The sequence below is a fragment of the Carcharhinus amblyrhynchos genome, chromosome 28 (genome assembly GCF_965287045.1).
Source record: "Carcharhinus amblyrhynchos chromosome 28, sCarAmb.v2.hapA, whole genome shotgun sequence".
NCBI lineage: Eukaryota > Metazoa > Chordata > Chondrichthyes > Carcharhiniformes > Carcharhinidae > Carcharhinus > Carcharhinus amblyrhynchos.
The window spans coordinates 18,765,159-18,786,820 of NC_137351.1; the positions used below are offsets into that span (position 1 = coordinate 18,765,159).

A 21,662-nucleotide genomic window follows, 5' to 3' on the forward strand; every position below is an offset into this window, starting at 1 on the left:
GGGATTGTTTCCTCTAGTTTGTGGAGTGGGGGTGGTGGGGGAGGGGTTCGTGGGGGAGAGATCAGGAACAAGGGCTACAATCTCAGATACAGGTTGATCATTTAGGATGAAAAGAAACTTCTTCACTCAGAAAGCTTTTGGAATTCCCTACTCCACAGTAGGCTGTGGAGGCCAAGTCACTGAATGCATTTAGGAAGAAGATGGGTGGATTTCTTGGCTCTAAAGGTGTCAAGGGGTATGGGAAGAATGCACGAATATGGTGATGAGTTAGAGGATCAGCCTTGATCCAATTAAATGGTAGAGTGGGTTCAGAAGGGCAGAATGGCCTGCTCCTGTTACCGTTCTCTATGTTTCTACCTTCAGTGCCAGAGCACTGCGATGTGTCTCCTGAAGTCCCAAAGAAACATGTCAGATAGTTGCTCATCTTTGTTCAGATGAAATGAAAATGCAGGATATACTCAGCAGGTCAACCTGTGCCTGACAGAAAAAGAATGTCGAGGGTCAGGCACCATTTCTGGCTGTACGTCTGTACCTCCAAAGCAATAACCATCTTTTCTCTTTCAGATGCTAACACACCTATACATCGTGAACATTTTAAATTAGTTTGTTTTTGTTTTGTAGCATTCATAATCTTTTTCTTTTATTGCTCCTGAAGACTTGATATCTTGGAGGCTTTCTTTTTGTTGCTTCTGTTCTTGTTGGTTTAGTAATACCTTACTGCAGTTTGCAGACAAGTTGTTTTAACATCTTCCCCAGTAGAGCTTATATTCCAGCTGAGGTTGATTTTAAATATCCAATCCTTGTGGGGTGATACTAGTAAATTAGCAGGAAATTGGTAACAACTGCTGCAGAAAAGTCAGGATTATGATGGTGAGACTAAAATGGCTGAAAAGATATGTACACAGTCCATTAATTTATTTTTTGTACAGACTTTGGATCTTTCTCTCTCTAATTAGATTATTGGGTAAAAACACATTGGGAGTCTGGGAATTTTCAGGTATCTTGCTGTACGTGGACACATCTCGAGCACTGAAGGTAGAAGCAAAGAAAATGTTGGACGTGGAGAGGATGTTTCCACTAGTAGGAAAAACTAAACCAGGAGGCACAACCTCAGACTAAAGGGACAATCCTTTAAAACAGAGATGAGGAAGAAGTTCTTCAGCCAGAGAGTGGTGAATCTCTGGAATTCTTTGCCACAGGAGGCTACGGAGGCCAGGTCATTGAGTGTCTTTAAGACAGAGATAGTTAGGTTCTTGATTGACAAGGGGATCAGGAGTTATGGGGAAAAGGCAGGAGAATGGGCTTGAGAAAAAAATCAGCCATGATTGCATGGCGGAGCAGACTCGATGGGCCAAGTGGCCTAGTTCTGCTCCTATGTCTTATGATCTTATGTAGAGGAACCCTTCCCCATTGTAAGATATTCTGGACTGGCTGAAGACTGACTTAAACTCCTCACAACAGCTCAGCTTTCAATAATGAGTAGGTTTGGGGCTTTAAGTTAATTACGCATTTGTAAAAAAAAAGCTTCTCGTTTTTGAGGTTTCCAGGCTAAAAAATATAGTTAAGTGTTATATATTTTTATCACTTCCATTCCTCCACAAGTGACAATTTGCTTATCAGTAAAACTAATCTTTAAATTATTAAATAATTTAAACGTTATATTGCAGTGTAGTATTGTATCTTGAGCATTGCAGTGATGATGGTGATGCAAAGCTGTCGCGTTAGTCCTCCATACTGCTTCCCTTTTCCCATACTAAATTCCTTAACAGTGCCATGAATTTGTCTGTCCCACGTGGACTGCAGCGGTTTAGAAAGGTGTCTCCCCCACAAGGGCAATTAGGGATGAACAATAAATGCTGGCTGAGCCTTCCCATGGAAGAATACATGGCTGCTTCCCATTGAAAATTAGTCTGAGTATAGGTAAATCCCATTGTTATGAAATGAGTCGGGAGCTGAAATCATTTCGTAGAAAAGGATTTTCCTTAAAGTTGGTCATGTGTAATTCACCCTTGGAGTTATAGTAAAATACACAAAGATATTAATAACATCAGAGGCCACAGGAAATAAATCTGTAGGTTGTTGAACAGGAAGGTACATATTCATGTGATCTCGTGTGTTTTGAGGGGAGCAGCCAGCTCCGCAGTATGTGAAACTGTCAGTTTGCAACCTAACCATTCCCTGAAATCCAGCATTTCCGGTAAAATTATACCACGTGAAAACAGGAATGCCTGAACGACTTCCGCTGCTGTTTTGGCAAAAGCATTCCATGTCAAAGAACAAAGAAAATTACAGCACAGAAACAGGCCCTTTCTTCAGCCCTCCAAGCCTGCACTAACGATGCTGCCTGATTAAACTAAAACCCCCTACCTTTCCGGGGACCATATCCCTCTATTCCCATCCTATTCATGTATTTGGCAAGATGCCCCTTAAAAGTCACTATCGTATCTGCTTCCACTACTTCCCCAGGCAGTGAATTCCGGGCACCCATCACCCTGTGTGATGTCTTATCTACCCTTTGCATAAACGTAAATTCCTATTTAATCATCTCCTTTTTATTATTTGTGTTCACGATAAATTTATGCAGGTGCACCATCCTGTAGGGATAGATTTTTTTCCCAACTTGTCTGATCTGTCCCCTTGAACATTTCTATCTGATCTCTCCTAAATTTTCTTTACTTAAAATGAATGAGCTCTACTTCCTTTCAGTCCCTCCTCCCCACATAGCTAAAGTCTCTCAGCTGTGAAATAATCTTAATGAATCTATTCTGGATTGTCTACATGGCCTGGGCGTCTTTCCTAAAGTGGAATGCCCGAAAGTGAATACAGTGCGATAATGGTGGCCTAATCAGCGATTTTGTGTTAACAGAAGTTTGATGGAAGTGCTAGTATTAACCATTGTAATTATGAATGGGTTTTCTTCAGTTTCTGTCTTTAATCTTTACAATGTGTTGTATACCAGGTGCTGGTTATTGGTGGTGGTGTTGCAGGCTTAGCGGCTGCTGGTGCTGCCAAATCAATGGGAGCCATAGTTCGTGGTTTTGACACTAGGTAAATATTGCTTTGTTGCATACAAGAAGATCAAATAAAGTTTATTTATTAATGCGGCAAGTCGGTTTACGTTAACACTGCAGTGAAGTTACTGCGAAAATCCCCTTTTCACCACACTCCGGCGCCTGTTCGGGTACACTGAGGGAGAATTTAGCATGGCCAATGCACCTAATCAGCACATCTTTCAGACTATGAGAGGAAACCGGAGCACTCGGAGGAAACCCATGCAGACACAGAGAGAACGTAAAGTGAAAGTAATGATTGGGTAACTCCTAATCCCCCTGATATTAGGATCAATTTATCATGACCAATCCACCTAATCTGCACATGTTTGGAGTGCAGGAGGAAAACAGAGCACCTGGAGGAAACCCAGGTAGACAGGAGGAGAATGTGTTGACTCTGCACAGACAGTGACCCAAGCTGGGAATCGAACCTGGATCCCTGGCGCTGTGAGGCAGCAGTGCTAACCACCGTGCCACTTAATATCCTCAATGTAAATACTGTACCATTAAATGGGAAAGAGAACTCAAAAATTGATACCACAATGGTAAAAAATGTTTTGGTTATTGCAGCCAGAAAGTTTGAATTTCAACCTCCTGAAGGAGGTGGTCAAATCAAAATACGGGGTTTAATGAAATGACACTCCACCTAAAGCTATTGGAATAAATTTGTGGAGATTCTGATATCAATGTAGAATTTTTCTTGGCAATGGTATTGGTTTGAAAATTGAATGCAGGGGTCGGCATGCTCTATCTACAATACTTCTTGATTAGTGATGCTGAAACTGGAATCGCAGGAAATGTAAGCTGTTTCAGAAAGTTAATTTTTAAAAGAAGTTGCTTAAATGTTCAAACTGAACTGATTATAGTTCAGTTTGACATTTAAGCAACTTTGAGGCTTAAATGCTGGATTTAAGGGGCTTGTTGAAGAGCTAGTGCGTTCCAATCATCGTTGTATCCGAACCTATTTACAGAAGAAATGTTGAGACCGAGTGCTTTCTAAACATTTGATCTAAGGCCTTCTATCTTGTATAATTCTTGTGCAGAGAGGCAGCTTTGGAACAGTTCAAATCTTTTGGAGTAGAGCCACTTCAAGTTGATGTGGAGGAATCGGGTGAAGGGACTGGTGGATATGCTAAAGAGATGTCAAAAGAGTTTATTGAAGCTGAGATGGCCCTGTTTGCCAAACAGTGTAAGGAGGTGGATATTCTCATCAGCACTGCTCTTATCCCTGGTGAGTGATGGCAAACTTTGAAAATCAAAACATTAAAAAATTTTTTTCATTTTAGTTATTTTATTTGCAAATTACATTAAGATGTCCAATTTTCCCTAAATATGTTTTCTTTTAACAATGGGAAAAGGTCAAAGCTCAGTTCTGTTATGCACAGTATTTATAAGAACATAAGAAATAGAAGTAGGAGTAAGCCATCTAACCCCTTGAGCCTGCCCTGCCATTCAACAATCTCTTCTTCCTCTGGAAAACTGCTGTATTTATTTTTGTCATATTGGCTTGATGAGGACTAGTGTTCAGTTGTATAGCCAGGTATCTGAGGAGCGTAATTTTGAGCATTGCTTTCCTCTGGTGCATATTTCTCTATTGTAGCAGTAATAATTTCCCATGGCATTAAATATTATCTGTAGCACCCTCCAATATAAGAAGGTGACATGGCCTATGGGGAATTTTCGTTTGTTTTTGGCTGAGCGGGCAAGAAAAACTGTATGCAAACCGTTGGTCTCAATGGTGGCTTTCTCTCAGAATCCCTACAGTGCAGAAGGAAGCCATTTGGCCCATCACATCTGTACCAACTCTATGACAGAGCATTCCACCCAGGCCCTATCCCTGAAACCCCATGTGTTTAGCCCACTAATCCGCCTAACCTACACATCTTGGGATATTAAGGGACAATTTAGCATGGTCAGTGCACCTAACCTGCACATCTTTGGAACATGGGAGGAAACCGAAGCACCCGGAGGAAACCCACGCAGACACACGGGGAGAACATGTGGACTCCACACACACAGTGACCCAAGGCCAGAATTGAACCCGGATCCCTGGCGCTATGAGGCAGCAGTGCTAACCACTGTGCCGTCCTTTCTCTGCATATCGTTTGATTGATAGCTGAAGAAAAGTGGAAATTTGGATAGCTCACATTTTCATTTAAGAAGGGAGACTGAATATGTCTAAGCACCAATGGGTCAGCCCAAAGAGAAAATAGGAAAAAATCTATAAACCAAAAACATAGTTTGTTCTTTGTTCTTTCTTTGAAAATGTGAAGATGAGTTTCAAAAAGAAAAGTCTTCTTTGACCAACCTAATTGAGGAGTTTGAAAATATAACAGGTAGAGTTGAAATGGGTAGTTCAGTAGATATAATATATCTAGAATGGCAACGGCTTTCAAAATAACATCACTTAATATACTAATGAATAAGATCAAAACACGTAGAGTTATGGAACAAGTAGCAAAATGTATAGTCACTTGGCTGAAATAAATGAAAGAGAGGAGGCAAAGGCAGCTATTCAGAGTGGCAGAAGGGACCATGAGATCTGTACAAAGGCAGATGGATGCTGGAAATCTGAAATAAAAACTTAAAATGCCCACCAGGTCAGGCAGCATTTTTGGAGAGAGAAAACTGCTAAAATTTTAGGCCGATGATCTTTTGTCTGAGCTAAACCAATTCTGATGAACAGTGCACACATACAACTTCCCTCAAACATTTGCCTGAGTTCAATGCAGACCAAATGGATTGCGTTCCCTTTATGCTAAAAGTCAGTGTTTTGTTTGTTAAAAACCTCCCCCGCTCAAGTGTCAAGGCTGAGAATAAATAAGTGAATGAGGTGTTATTGGGATTCCCAACCTAGGGTAAAATATCCCAGAAGGGAGTTTGCCTTTGGACTTGACGTTGAATAGGGAGGAGAGAGGATTAAATATGATACAGAAAATAAGATCATGGTCTATCACCCATTGCCTCTAAGTCGAGCAAAATATTATTGCTTTGAGCTTATCTGTTGCATGTGTGCAAATAGATGGGGGGGTGGGGGGATTTGTACGTATGTACTAAGTTTTGGATAAAATGTTGCTTTCTACTAGTTTTTTATAAAGAAGTAGAAAATATACTTGTGCTTTTGCACAGTGCTATGTTTTTCAAATTGAGCCAAGGGTATAGAGGGAGCGCAGTGAAGATTTACCAGGCTGATTCCTGGGATGGCAGGTCTGTCATACGAGGAGAGACTAAGTCAGTTAGGACTGAATTCATTAGAGTTCAGAGGAGTGAGAGGGGATCTCATAGAAACTTAAGATTCTATGCAAGGATATTTTGGCCTTGGAGGGAGTGCAGAGGAGGTTTACTAGGTTGATACCGGAGTTGAGGGGGTTGAGCTATGAGGAGAGGCTGAATAAACTAGGCTTGTTAGAGTTTAGAAGAAAGAGGGGAGATCTCATTGAGACGTATAAGATGATGAATGGGATGGATAGGATAGAGGTGGAGAGGCTCTTCCCGCTCAGAAAGGACAATAGGCCTGGGGGGCACAGCCTCAAGATAAAGGGGGGGCGGTTTAGAACGAAGTTGAGGAGGAACTCCTTCACTCAAAGGGTGGTGAATCTCTGGAATTCTCTGCCCGTTGAGGTGGTGGAGGCTGCCTCGCTGAATATTTTTAAGACGCGGGTTGATGGGCTTTTGATAAGCGAGGGGATTAAGGGTTATGGGGAGAGGGCGGGAATGTGGAACTGAGACACGACGGATCAGCCATGATCTTATTGAATGGCGGGGCAGGCTCGAAGGGCTGGATGGCCTACTCCTGCTCCTATTTCTTATGTTCTTATGTTCTAACGGAATTAGATAGGGTAGATTCAGAAAGAATGTTCCTGATGGTGAAGGAGTCCAGAATTAGAAGGTTGAGGATAAGGGGTAAACCTTTTAGAACAGAGGTAGAGAGCAGTGAATGTGTAGAATTCACTACCACGGAAGAAATTTGAATCCAAAACATGTGATTTCAAGAAGAAATTAGATATAGCTGTTGGAGCTTAAGGGATCAAGGAACATGGCGGGGGGAAAGGCAAGATCAGGATATTGAATTTGGCAATCAGCCATAATCAAAATGAATGGTGGAGTAGGCTTGAAGGGCCAAATGGCCTACTCCTGCTTCTAGTTTCTATGTAAGAAGAAAGGGTGACACACTTCACACTAACTAACAATCTTCTGTGTCTGCATTTACAGGAAAACGTGCACCAATCCTTATCACCAAGGAGATGGTGGAAACCATGAAGGAGGGTTCAGTTGTTGTTGATCTTGCTGCTGAAGCTGGTGGGAATATAGCAACAACAAAACCTGAGGAAGTTTACGTACATAAGGTAAGAAGTTCTTTTCCTATGTTGTGATTGTTTATTTTGGTTGACAGAAGATTACGGTCCAATTTATTTTTGTAAATCTGAACTCTTCTTTGTTAACTTTCTCCTCTTGTCTGTTAGGGTGTGGCCCACATAGGTTATACCGATCTACCGAGCAGAATGGCCACACAGGCCAGTAGCCTGTATTCAAATAATATCTTAAAGCTGCTGAAGGCAATCAGCCCCGACAAAGAATACTTTTACTTTGAGCCGAAGGATGAATTTGGCTATGGAACGGTTGATCATGTTATCCGAGGCACCTTGGTAATGCAGGTAGGTGTTGGTGTAACATGGGTGCCTAGATGTGTAACGTGAGACTCTAGTGGGCCTGGAGACTTCAGTCCCAAGCCCACTAATGATATGGTAATTCTAATTTAAATAAATTATCCAGGTCCATGCCAATTTCTGGTGCAGAGCTGACTACACCAGAAATTCTGGTGGCCAGGCACTCGTAGAGGCTGTGGCACCCAGCGAGCAGCCTTCTAAACAGCCTCCACATGAGTCTCCCGAACCACTGCACTGCTTTAAATCACCCCCATCTATCCCTCACCAAACTTTGTGTCTTCCCTTCTCATATCTCTGGCGCAGTGTCAATTTTTGACTTTTCAGCGATAACCTTGGGCCATTTCCCGTGTTAATAGAACCATACGGTGCAGAAGGAGGCCATTTGACCTATCGTGTAATGAGACTGCATAAATGCAAATTTTCTACACAAATATAGACAAACCTGAGTTGAGTCATTAATTGATTTTGTGTACTCTTTGACCAAATAGAAATTTAAATTAGAAGCGAAAGCCAGATCAATCCTCCATTTGATTAAAATGATTGTCCACCATTTGCACACAGGAAGGCAAGAATATATTTCCAGCACCCCAACCCTTAAATGTCCCAGAAGCTGCACCTGTTAAACAAAAATCAGTGTCAGAGATTGAAGCAGAAAAGATGGCCATGGTGTCTCCATTCACAAAGACAATGACCTCTGCTGGTATCTATACAACAGGTAAGGCCAAGGTTGCGGGGGGATGTTGGGGGGGAGGCTAAGACCATGTGGCAGTGGACAGGATCATGGGTCACTCAATTGATGTGTTTAGAGTGGCTAAAAGTAGTGGGCGAGTAGAAGATTGGGAGAGGTTTAAAAATCAACAAAGAATGACTAAGAAGTTGATAAAGAAAGGAAGGATAGACTATGAAGCTAAACTAGCACTAAATATAAAAAAAGGACAGTAAGAGTTTTTACAAATATATAAAGAAGAGGAGGCTGGCTAGAGTGAATGTTAGACCCTTAGAGGATGAGAGGGGGGATTTAGTGGTGGGAGATGAGGAAATGGCTGAGGCCTTAAATAAGTTTTTTGCCTCGGTCTTCACAGAGAAGGACGCGAATAGTTTGCCGGATATTAAAGATAGAAGGATGGTAGGAGTTGAGGGCCTGAACGCGATTACTGTCACTAGAGAGGTAGTGTTTGATAGACTAACAGGACTGATGTTGGACAAGTCCCCAGGACCGGATGGAATGCATCCCTGGGTTCTGAAGGAAATGGCAGAGGTGATAGTAGATGCCTTAGTGATTATTTACCAAACTTCGCTGGATTCCGGGAAAGTGCCGGAAGATTGGAAAATGGCTAATGTTACGCCGCTGTTTAAAAAAGGTAGCAGGCAAAAGGCAGGGAATTATAGGCCGGTTAGTTTAACGTCTGTTGTTGGAAAAATGCTTGAATCCGTCATCAAAGAAGAAATAGCGAGGCACCTAGAAAAGAATGGTTTGATAGAGCAGACGCAGCACGGATTCATTAAGGGGAAGTCGTGATTGACGAATTCATTGGATTTCTATGAGGATGTGACTAGTGCGGTAGACAGAGGGGAACCGGTGGATGTGGTGTTTCTCAATTTTCAAAAGGCGTTTGATAAGGTGCCGCACAAAAGGTTGCTTCAGAAGGTTAGGGGGCATGGAGTTGGGGGTAAGGTGTTAGCGTGGATAGAGGATTGGTTGTCTAATAGGAGGCAAAGAGTTGGTATCAATGGGTGCTATTCTGATTGGCGGTTGGTGACTAGTGGAGTGCCGCAGGGATCGGTACTGGGGCCTCAGCTATTTACCATTTATATAAATGATCTGGAGGAGGGAGCTGAGTGTAGGGTGATGAAATTTGCTGATGACACGAAGATGAGTGGAAAAGCAAATTGTGCGGAGGGTGTGGAAAGTCTGCAGAGGGATCTGGATAGGCTGAGTGAGTGGGTGAGGACCTGGCAGATGGAGTACAATGTTAGCAAGTGTGAGGTTATCCACTTTGGCAGAAATAGTAGTAGGAGGGATTACTATTTAAAGGGCGAAAAGCTGCAGCGTGCTACGGTGCAGAGGGACCTGGGGGTCCTTGTGCATGAGTCGCAAAAACCCAGTCTGCAGGTGCAGCAGGTGATCAAGAAGGCAAATGGGATGCTGGCCTTTATAGCGAGGGGGATAGAATATAAAAGCAGGGAGGTCTTGCTGCAACTGTACAGGGCACTGGTGAGGCCGCAGCTGGAGTACTGTGTGCAGTTTTGGTCGCCGCACTTGTGCAAGGATATTTTGGCTTTGGAGGGAGTGCAGAGAAGGTTCACTAGGCTGATACCGGAGATGAGGGGGTTAGACTATGAAGAGAGATTAAATAGACTGGGTCTGTACTCGTTGGAGTTTAGTAGGATGAGGGGGGATCTTATAGAGACGTATGAGATAATGAAGGGGATGGATAGGGTAGAGGTGGAGAGATTCTTCCCACTCAGAAAGGACAGCAGAACTAGAGGGCACAGCCTCAAGATAAGGGGGGGGCAATTTAGAACGGAGTTGAGGAGGAACTTCTTCACTCAAAGGGTGGTGAATCTCTGGAATTCTCTGCCCGTTGAAGTGGTGGAGGTTACCTCGCTAAATTTATTTAAGTCACGGGTAGATAGGTTTTTGACAGACAAGGGAATTAAGTATTATGGGGAGAAAGCGGGAAAGTGGAACTGATCCATTTCAGATCAGCCATGATCTTATTGAATGGCGGGGCAGGCTTGAAGGGCTAGATGGCCTACTCCTGCTCCTATTTCTTATGTTCTTATGTTTCTTATGTTCTCAAGCAATCCGAGCAACTCCGCTGTGCTTGATATTCTTATCTGGTCTCCCTTCCACGTACAAAGCAGCCTGGATTCTGCATTGCCTCTTCAGGTCTGATGAGGTCAGGCATTTCCAAGGAAATATGGCCTTGGGCAAAATGTTCTGCAAACAGCAGTTGACTTGTTTGTTACCATTCAATCAATTATATGGCACTGAGAATATCAAATCCCCATTTGGTTTATGATTTCCTTAATAGGATCAGAGTAATTCAATTTATGGAGATGATTGAGGATAAGAGCGTGTTAATCCTATCGTAGCCTTTTTTTTTGTTTCAGAGATTGACTAGTCAGGATCCCCCTGAAGGCTAGGAAGGAATTGGGAAAGGGCCACAGAAAAAGGAACCATGCCGGCTGGTGTCTCATTCTGGGTTGCGCTGACCTTTTTGGGGGAGGCAGATTCCAGCACTGGAAAGTCCACCTGTCTCACAAGGCATGAAGGCAATTAGTCACATTAAGAGCTTGGAAAATCAGTGGTCACTGCCTGAGGCAGGCACCCAGATCGGAGGAGGGGGGGACTGGGGCATCAGTGAGGATATCCAACAGACCCTCCTGCCTGCCTGGGTGTGACAACTGCCATAAAACCTCCCCTCACCCTGAAGAGATTAACCCAGCCCATGTCCACTGGCTTCCTTTTCTGTTTCAAAGTTTTTAAAAAGTGGCTGAGAGGACACTCTGTTATCGTGCCCTCAGAGCTGCAGCTAAGTAAGCAAGCAGTTAAGAGCACATAGACACAGGGAGAATGTGCAAACTCCACACGGTATCCAGGGTCGCAGTTGAACCCGGTCCCTGGTACTGAGGCAGCAGTGCTAATCACTGTTCCACTTAATTGAAATTGAATTAGCCAATGTACCAATTAAGGGTTCACCCAAGTGAAAATCTTTAACTAGTTTTCTGACTTGAAAATAAAGCTGGCTCCTCTTTCCTTGTCTCTGTTGGTGGATATTAATCTCATTGCTCCTGCTCCAGTTCTATTAGAAAAATGTAAATACACGCTGACAATAAGTAAGTAACATACTCCGCTTATCAAGTTTTACTGCTAAAGTAACACTAACCATTGTTGATTCCCAGGTTTGGCTACAGTTCTCGGATTAGGAATAAGCTCCCCAAACCCTGCTTTCACTCAGATGGTCACCACTTTTGGCTTGGCGGGCCTAGTGGGATATCACACAGTGTGGGGTGTCACTCCAGCTCTGCATTCACCACTCATGTCAGTGACAAATGCAATCTCGGGTAAGTACTTTGCAAAGTCGCATTCGGAATTATAATGTACTGACGGGGAAATATTCTCCAAGTCTGTTTGTATTTATACACTTTCGCATATCCTATTTATTTGAAATCATTTACATAAAGCGACCTACAAACCTGAGTGTGTAAATATGCAAATCCCAGAAAGTGGTTTTTTGGAATGGTTAATTCAAAGTTACATCTCTTATTTTCACCAGCCTCCACAGCACAAGAATCGAGTGTCCTGTCTCATGGTCTCCCTCCCTCATTGGCACTCTTAACCAGTGACCATGCTGTTGACTACAACAGTGGTTTTGAACTTTCTTTCCGGCAACCCAGAATGGGTCACCCTTCGTGACCCACTGACCAGCAAGTTGCAGTACTGTTGCTACAGTCGCAATCTAAACAGGATTTACTGTATATTTAAAAATTCGCCTTCTTACCTTTTCCTTTCATAATATGCACATAACCTGAATTATATCAGGCAATACTAAACTTTTCCTCCTCATGCTGGCTATGTCATTGTCATATCACCACCTGCAAAATATGCTATAAACAGAACATCCCGCTTCTCTTTTGAAAAGGATCATAGAACATCCTGCATTTTTTTTAAACAGGATACTCAGCGACCCATTTTCAACATCCCCGTCGCCCCCACTTTGAAAAACCTTGGGCTACAAAGCTCCCTGCCTATGTTTACCTCTGATTTAATGTTAGTGGAGTGTAGGAATGGCCTTCTGATCCACCATCCTACAAGCACTTTCACGTTGAATTAAATCAATGGCAGATGCCTAATGTTCCCACTGTTGGTGGACTTTGCATAATGACTTGACCTCTTGGGACTTGACACCATTATCAGCCTAGTGAGATGCCGTTAGGTTGCCGCTTAAGCAATTGGATGGGGCCATTTTTTTAAAATTTCAGCTGTGCAAATTGTGGGTCTCTGGCTTGCAACAGGCCTTGATTAGGAGTGATAGCATCCACCAAAGTGAACGTGGAGGCCAAAACTCTCCAGGTACTGCTCCACAGGGCCCCTTTCTAAGGAGGAATTTTAAAAAACCCTTTCTCTCCGCGTGCTGTGAAAATGAGGTAATTGTAAACAAAAACAGGAAATGCTGGAAAATCTCAGCAGGTCTGACAGCATCTGTGGAGAGAGGTTAGAGCCAACGTTTTGAATCTGGATGACCTTTCGTCAGAGCTCTGGCTGAAAATGTTGGCATCTATTCTTTCCCCACAAATGCTGTCAGACTGCAGAGATTTTCCAGCAGCACTTCCAGTTTTCGTTTTCAGTTTCCAGCATCTGCAATATTTTGCCTTTATTTAAGTAATTGCTCGCGTGAAACGTAACTTTGTAAACCACCGTTGTCAAAATTGTGTGGAGATGTAATTAAAAGATTGTATGACCTTGGAAGTCATTTCGATAAACAGAAAGAGAGGAAAGCTGAATTTTTAAAAGCCTATTTCCTTTCGCTATGTAATTTAATCTTGTGTTCCTGTGCACTCTTCAGGCCTGACAGCTGTAGGTGGTCTGGTCCTAATGGGTGGAAGTTACTTACCATCAACTGTTCCTCAAACACTTGCCCTGCTGGCTGCATTTATATCATCGGTTAATATAGCGGGTAAGTTGTATGGCAGTGATGGGATGCCGCTGTTACTTGAACGAGTGAATATGAGTTGCCGATTTGGGATTCAACATTTTTATCCAACTGGCTTTATTAATTGATGGGAGTCAGTTTCCTTTCCCTCTCTGTTATGTTTTAATGCGGTCAGGATGCACAGATTAAACTAATGCTGAAGCTTTATAAGAATGTTATGAAAGGAGGAAAAGAATTGACAACTTGAGTTGCTCCATAATTACTTTTAATTCCTGAGTGAGCAATGACTGCTGTTTACTCTTTCATCAGTTGCTGATTCATTCGGGACCCATCCCTCTTTATCCCACACTAGGATCCATCTTCTTTCAGACAACTGATGTCCCATGTCTTTCAGCGAATCATAGAATCGGTACAGAGCAGAAGGGGGCCGTTCAGCCCATCGAGTCTGCACCGACCACAATCCCACCCAGGCCCTATTCCCATAACCCATATTTACCCTGCTAATGCCCCTGACACTAAGGGTTAATTTAGCATGGCCAATCAACCTAACCCACACATCTTTGAGCTGTGGGATGAAACTGGAACGCCCGGGGGAAACCCACACAGACATGGGGAGAATGTGCAAACTCCAAGCAGACAGTCATCCGAGGCAGAATTGAACCCGAGTCCCTGGCACTGTGAGCCTTTAGCGAGGTTAGCGCAGTGTGCTGCCCGTAGTGGGACTGAGCGAGCACAATTCCCACTCAATCTCCAGTATTCCTTACCAATTTTTGGAGTGGTTCTAGCATTCATATGTATTACCCTTTGGTTTTCAAGTGAGAGGGCTCAGGCTTCACTTGTGACCCAGCAGGAGGCTGGTCTGAATGCAAAACTCCCACTCTGCATGCAATGCCATAATGTCCTTTTCACAAAGGAGCTTGTCATTGTCTCTCCTGAATTAGTGCCTCCATACTTGCCATGGGTTAATTGGAAAAACAGCATAATTGCCCAAGTAAATTTCATCCCCTCGTGTTTGAGAGTTTATTTTAATCAGTTTTCAGCTGGAAATTGATGCTCGAACTTACAAACTGAGATTGATGTTTCTTCATTCCTGTCAATCATGTGTTCTTGTTGCAATGGTTTCATTTTGGTGTTTGTGATGAAATAAGGAATCATTGGACACTAAACGTTTTTAATTTCAGGTGGTTTCCTTATTACCCAGAGGATGTTGGACATGTTTAAGCGTCCCACAGATCCACCTGAATACAACTACCTATACATGCTCCCAGGAGCAGCGTTTGTTGGTGGCTACGGTGCTTCTCTGGCCAGTGGATACAACATAGAGCAGGTCAAGGCTACTTCCTTTCTGTTTACTTTCTGATGCAGTTCATCTCTCCGCGTATAAGATGAAAACAAGCTGGAGTTATTGACTTCAGTTAATTTCTCTGCTTGGGGTCACAGGCTGCAACTTCCTTATAATTTCACATGACTTTTATCTTGCCAGCTAATTAGCTTAAGATAGAAAAAAAATTCAATTTTTATTTTTTTAATCTAAGTCGTGGCATGATAACCTTAAAAAAAATCAAACATCGTGGGGTTTAATCTCCTATGTGCACCATTAATACATCTGGACAAGATTACTTTACGGGCTTTCACGAAGACACAGTGGTTAGCACAGTGCCAGGGACCTGGGTTCGATTCCCGGCTTGGGTCACTGTCTATACAGAGTCTGCACATTCTCCCTTTGTGTGGGTTTCCTCTGGGTGCTCCAGTTTCCTCCCACACTCCAAAAGACATGCTGGTTAGATGCGTTGACCGTGCTAAATTTTCCCTGTGTACCTGAACAGACACTGGAGTGTGGCGACTAGAGGGTTTTCACATAAACTTCACTGCAGTATTAAGGTAATCCTACTCTTGGCACTAATAAATAAACTTTTAAATTTTATTTTGCTGACAGTTAACACATGTTTTAACCAGTTTAACATCTGTATTAGAAAACATGTGGTGGTCAGGAAGGCGAATGGGATGCTGGCCTTCATAGCGAGGGGGATTGAATATAAAAGTAGGGAGGTCTTGCTGCAGCTGTATAGGGCATTGGTGAGGCCGCAGCTGGAGTACTGTGTGCAGTTTTGGGCGCCGCACCTGCGCAAGGATATTTTGGCCCTGGAGGGAGTGCAGAGGAGGTTTACTAGGCTGATACCGGAGTTGAGGGGGTTGAGCTATGAGGAGAGGCTGAATAAACTAGGCTTGTACTCGTTAGAGTTTAGAAGAATGAGGGGAGATCTCATTGAGACGTATACGATGATGAATGGGATGGATAGGATAGAGGTGGAGAGACTCTTCCCGCTCAAAAAAGACAGTAGGACTAGGGGGCACAGCCTCAAGATAAAGGGGAGGCGGTTTAGAACGGAGTTGAGGAGGAACTTCTTCACTCAAAGGGTGGTGAATCTCTGGAATTCTCTGCCCGTTGAAGTGGTGGAGGCTGCCTCGCTAAATATTTTTAAGAAGCGGGTTGATGGGTTCTTGATAAGAGAGGGGATTAAGGGTTATGGGGAGAGGGCGGGAAAGTGGAACTGAGCCACGACAGATCAGCCATGATCTTATTGAATGGCGGGGCAGGCTCGAAGGGCTAGATGGCCTACTCCTGCTCCTATTTCTTACGTTCTTATGTTCTTATGAATTTCACATGGATATTGTAATCTAAGTTTAAGTTTATTGATTAGTGTCACAAATAGCTTACATTAACTATGCAATGAAGTTAATGTGAAAATTCTCTAGTCACCACACTCTGACACCTGTTTGGGTACGATGAGGGAAGATTTAGTATGGCCAGTGCACCTAACCAGCATGTTATTTGAACTGTGGGAGAAAACTGGAGCACCCAGAGGAAACCCATGAAGACACAGCAAGAACATGCAGTTTCCGCACAGTGACCCAAGCTGTGAATTGAATCTGGGTTTCTGGTGCTGTGAGGCAGCAGTGCTAAACACTGTGCCACCGTGCAGCCTATATCATCACATCACCAGAGTAAATTTTAAATTTTAGTTTGCTAACAGTTAACACATGTTTTAACCAGTTTAACATCTGCATTCAAGAACATGTGAAGGAAATTCACATGGATACAGTAATCTAAGTTTAAGTTTATTGATTAGTGTCACAAATAGGTTTACATTAACACTGCAATGAAGTTACTGTGAAAATTCTCTAGTCACCACACTCCAACACCTGTTTGGGTACAATGAGGGAAAATTTAGTATGGCCGTTACTCCAATGCCCTGATCCATCATTTGGTACATCTTGATAAATTGATCATATTGGCTGACATTATTGTAAATGATGTTAAATAATAGAGCGGCACGGTGGCATAGTGGTTAGCACTGTTGCCTCGCACTACCAGGGACCTGAGTTCAATTCTGGCCACAAGTGACTGTCTGTGTGGAGTTTGCACATTCTCCCCGTGTCTGTGTGGGTTTCCTCCAGGTGCTCTGGTTTCCTCCCACAGTCCAAAGATGTGCGGGTTAGGTTGATTGGCCATGATAAATGGCCCCATAGTGTCTGGGGAAAAGCAGGGTAAATACATGGCGTTAAGTGTGCTATTGTGGCTGGTGCAGACTTGATGGCCGATTGGCCTCCTGCACTGTTGGGATTCTATAATTCTATACTATGATAACAAGCTGCTCTGTTTATTTCTTTTTTTCATTACTCTGATGCTGAGTGAAGGGACAAGTTTATGGAAAGGAATAAAGATTGAGGGACTTTATATTTTCCAGTTGCAAGCAATAACTCTCATAACAGTAGTTGAAAGTCAAAAATGGATTCAACATTCAAGTCATCTATTTAATGGGTAGCTATCAACTTGTAAATGCTATGCTTTTAAACTGTCTCATAACCTTTGGAGCACCTGGTCTTCTCCTTCAATACACAAGGTACTATTTATTCATGATTTATTGTTTGTATTGGGCACTGCCTAGGACTTTGCTTTAAGAAAAGGAATAGCAGATCTGATCTCTGACTCCAGTGAAAGTGAGCCCTTGTTTTCAGTCCTAACATTTCTGACGTGCCTAAGCAAAGCTCAGGCATCCTGAGGTGAACTGGTTTCTTATTTAATGATTCTGGCTTTTGTGCATTCCGCATGGCTAATAAAAACCCAAGAAGGACAAAAGTAATTATTTGCGTGGCCAACACTGAAAAGGCTGTCAAGCCAGTTCATAAGTCTTCCCCTATTCCCGCGACAATAAGGGAAAACCAAGCCAAAACCTTTCTGAACAGCAATAAATTGCACCTAAACAGTGGGAGATCTCCTATACATCAAGGCCATGGAACAAATGAACCACTTTTGAAGCACTTAGAAGTTTTTTATTGGGGCATATTTCTTCATGCGTCCATTATAATCACTTGGCTTACCCACAGTGTGTGAAGAAATAAATAAATAGCCACATTTAAATAATTATTTTAAGATAGCCATACGTAAAACTGGTTTCAGCTTCATAGTGCAAACCATTTCCTTTAATTGGGAAGCTAGTTCAGTTTTTCTATACTTAAACCATTTTTTCTCCCAATTATTAATTTTTTTTATTGGCACCTAACATTTGAAGTATATAATTTAATATTATGATGGATGTTAAATTGTAGCTGAACCAATGTTGCTAACGTTAAAAATTTATTGGTACAAAATAATAAATATGTTGCTCTTGCAGATGATGTACCTGGGTTCGGGCCTCTGCTGCGTTGGAGCATTGGCAGGACTTTCTGCTCAAAAAACGGCCAGATTGGGCAATGCACTGGGTATGATTGGTGTAGCTGGAGGTCTCGCTGCCACTCTAGGTGCAATTAAACCCTCACCAGAGCTCCTGGGTCAGATGTCCACTGCCATGGCAATGGGTGGAACCATAGGTGAGTGGGCAAATCTGATTGAAATGGCCATCAACAAATGAATCCAGTACAGGTTAACCTGCAGTGTCTTTGAGGATTGAATCCTTAGCAAAATGACTGGAGGGAGGAGGGGTGGTTGGTTCTTAAATCTCTGGACAGTTTGTTCTACAGCTGCCTGTGATACTTACCATCCTCCAGATTCTTCTTTTTGATCTGTTGCTGAGCATGTTCATAAAAGTGGAGTGTCAGTTTTATAGCGGTGAAAGCAGTAAAAGGGACAAAAAATATGGAGGCATAATTCTAAAGCTATCTACAAATGAAAGTGTACTTGCTTCGAATAAATCAGGCAACATTTATTCATTGGTAAAAGCTCAGCTCAAGCATGTTTCCTGGCTAACTGAGCGCTTTTCTGAAAAGTCAGATGATTGTTTGTTTAAGATCCAGGTCAGTAATCACAGGAACTTGTTTCTGACTAAGAGCCATGCAAAACAGGAGGGACCATGAGCTTCTGGAACTACGTACATGCCCTGCTGAAGAACGATTCCAGTCTTGAGGTAGATAACTTGGGCAGATGTTCTGGAGCATGGCTTAATTTCCTTTTGAGGACACAGTAAAAACTGACAAACACCCCCCCCCCCCCACCGGCCCCCGGCCTCCCTCAGATGATAAAATTTGGAATGAACAATAAACATCCAATGCAAGTTGTAAAACTGCTCTTTAAAAATTTACTGTTAGTCTCAAAGTAACAATGTGTTCACTTGTCCGCCAGATAGTTTTGCTCTGTTGGTGACACACTAACCCCTGAATCACAAGATTCTGAATTCAAGTCCTACTCCAAGCCTTGAGCACAAAGACCCAGAGCTGCATTTTACACTCGCCAGTTGGTGGATTTGAAGGAGGAGAGGGTCGGCAGGGAGAGGGGGAGGCATGAAATACAGCAGGTGGCCTACCTGTCTGCCCCAACCTGTCTGAAATTTTACCGGGGGGACAGGGGAGGCCAGTTAAGTGCCTCTTCTCACCCTGAAGATACATGACCCACAACAAGGGGAAGCCAAAATCATGCAGGAAGCCAAGTAACTTTGGCTTGTGTTGGACTGGGGGGGATGGGGTGTTGATATTAGTGGGGGAGCCTCCTTTTCAGGATCCCTAGGTCTATTATGGACACCCCCTGCCCGCCGCCCCCCACCCCCCCCCCCCCCCCCCCCCCAATCTCCCTTGACATCCTCATGAGACTGCCAACACTGGTTTTAACCCGTGCTCTTCAACATGGTGGGATAGTCCATAGTCCCGGGAGGGGCCACCGTTCCCAGCTGTAGTCCCAGGAGGAGTCACCGTTCACAGCTGGTGATGACTACGGAGCTGCCAGCAAATTCAGTTGTCCAGTTCGTTCTAAGGTGGGACTTCCTGCTGGGAATGGGGCTAAAATGTTCCTTTGAAGCAATTAATACTGCTCCCAGCTTTGCTATGGGGCAGCTGCTCAGAGTCACCCCCTTGATTAGTCAGGGTAGTGGGATGGGGGGCATGTCAGTTGTCAGCTGCCGCCAATGTACCCATGTGAGACCCAGGATTATTGAGGGTCCCAGGCCACTGGTGAGTTATGGCAGAATGGGGTCCCAGGATGGGGGTCATAAGGGAGGATAGGAAGGGGTTTTGGCAGCAAGGAAAGCGGTTACTCTCATTGGGGTATCTCACCCCTTACTAATATTGGGCCCTTCAATCAACACTGAATGCCTTTGAACAGGATTTATTTTTCAAGCTGGTTAAATGATTAGTCTTCTGCCAGCCATTGGTTGCAGTGGCAGAATGCACCCCTTAAGTGGGTATTAATTGGTGACGATTGTTGGCAGGACAGAAAGGCCATCCACAAGCCTTTCCGCCCTGGACTTCAATTAGGGCACATGCGGGAAGGGACCCACCTGTCACACTCCCACCTGACTCAATGCCTCACCGCCACCAAACCTGTCTCAGTGGAAGCATCAAATTCTGCTAATGATTCGGAGAGTAGGGGCATGCTGGTTGAAAGAGTAGCCACCACTGTTTGAACAGAAGGGATGAGGATGAACTGATATTGAAGGAGGAATGGATCAGTTCAGGAATGGATGAATATAAGTTCTCACAGTAACTGTAAGGCCTGAGAAGAATGTGGAACATGTAATGGTAAGGAGAAGTGGAAGCCAGAATCTATGCAGGGATTTGATTTGTAGATAGTGATAGGAACTGAAGAGATGCCATTGAGTTTTGCAGCATTAAGCTGAAAGAACGTTTGACTCCTCTAAGTCTAAATAGCAAGACAGGAAATGGGAGAATTTTGTCACAGCCTTGGAATTGATGGAGGAGATGGAAAGATCAGATTTATCAAAGAGACATGGAAACTGGTCCTCGCTTTTCCAATGATTTAATTGATGTGTAGCCTAATAAATGCGAACAGCAAGGCAAGAAGATGCTTTTGAATGATAGAGGTGACTGTATGGAAACATGAGATGCTTGTTGGAAAAATAAGGGGTAAGTCTGAATTCCATTAATTAAAATGGAGGAAAGGTCCTGTAAAATTACACCTATGGGGGAGATTTTACGACTTCATTCGTCCCGAAACCGGAAAATCCTGCCCGAGGTCAATGGACCTTTCCATGGTCTGTCCCTCGCCTGCTCCGATTCCCGTGGCGGGCAGGCTGGTAACATTCCAGCCATAATGTTTGTTATGGTCGGTACAGGTGAAACTAACGCCACAGAATATCAGTGATTTTCAAACTTTTAATCAGCAGTAGAGGGTGCTGTTGGTCAGAAAACATAGCAAATATTGCTGAAAACATTTTGGTTATATCCTTAGTATTCCACAGTAACCATGGTGCAATATTTTATTTGCGTCATCTACAGATGGAACAATTATTTGGCACTTGTTGAAAAACAACGATGTGATGCTTGAGAATTAATTGGAACTGACGGTGGATTTGTCATGTACACTGGTCATAGATTAAGTGTTGCAAATGAGTTCAAAATGAATGGTGGTATCCTTAAAAAAAAGTCTTTTGTACATTTTAAGTTCAATGATAGCCACGGCTAATTTTCAATCTGTTGTGATCAGTGTAGACAAAAATGCTCCATGAGAAGTTAGTGCTATAAGATCTTGAATGGTGCTAAAATAATATTGTTGAGAAGATTCAAACTTGGGAAGATAAGGATTGATACAGAAGACACAATGCAACGTGGAATGCTACTATTCCCTTGCTTTTCAGATATTGGGTAAGTATTCTGTACTTGAATAATGCCATTTCCGTGTTAGATTGCTCAGGCCTTACTTGGTTTCCTTTCGTTATCTCATGTGTATTAATTGTGATAATTCACTTTCGCCTTGAGATCAAATAAACTAGGGAGAATCCGCAACAGGGCTTAATGCATTAGGTGCCTCTTTTTAAAACGCAAATACTTCCACCAAG

General features: G+C 43.1%; 1 protein-coding gene across 1 annotated transcript in view; it reads left to right on the forward strand.

The window, feature by feature from the left end:
- The window catches only part of nnt2 (nicotinamide nucleotide transhydrogenase 2), a 71,606-nt gene that overhangs the window by 22,963 nt on the left and 26,981 nt on the right, over positions 1–21,662 (forward strand). Inside the window, exons 6-14 of the mRNA XM_080214355.1 lie at positions 2,960–3,048; positions 4,094–4,281; positions 7,263–7,396; positions 7,514–7,705; positions 8,279–8,432; positions 11,627–11,788; positions 13,291–13,401; positions 14,559–14,704; positions 18,054–18,249. Coding sequence (XP_080070481.1) covers positions 2,960–3,048; positions 4,094–4,281; positions 7,263–7,396; positions 7,514–7,705; positions 8,279–8,432; positions 11,627–11,788; positions 13,291–13,401; positions 14,559–14,704; positions 18,054–18,249 — 1,372 coding nt within the window. The remainder of the gene's footprint in view (positions 1–2,959; positions 3,049–4,093; positions 4,282–7,262; positions 7,397–7,513; positions 7,706–8,278; positions 8,433–11,626; positions 11,789–13,290; positions 13,402–14,558; positions 14,705–18,053; positions 18,250–21,662) is intronic.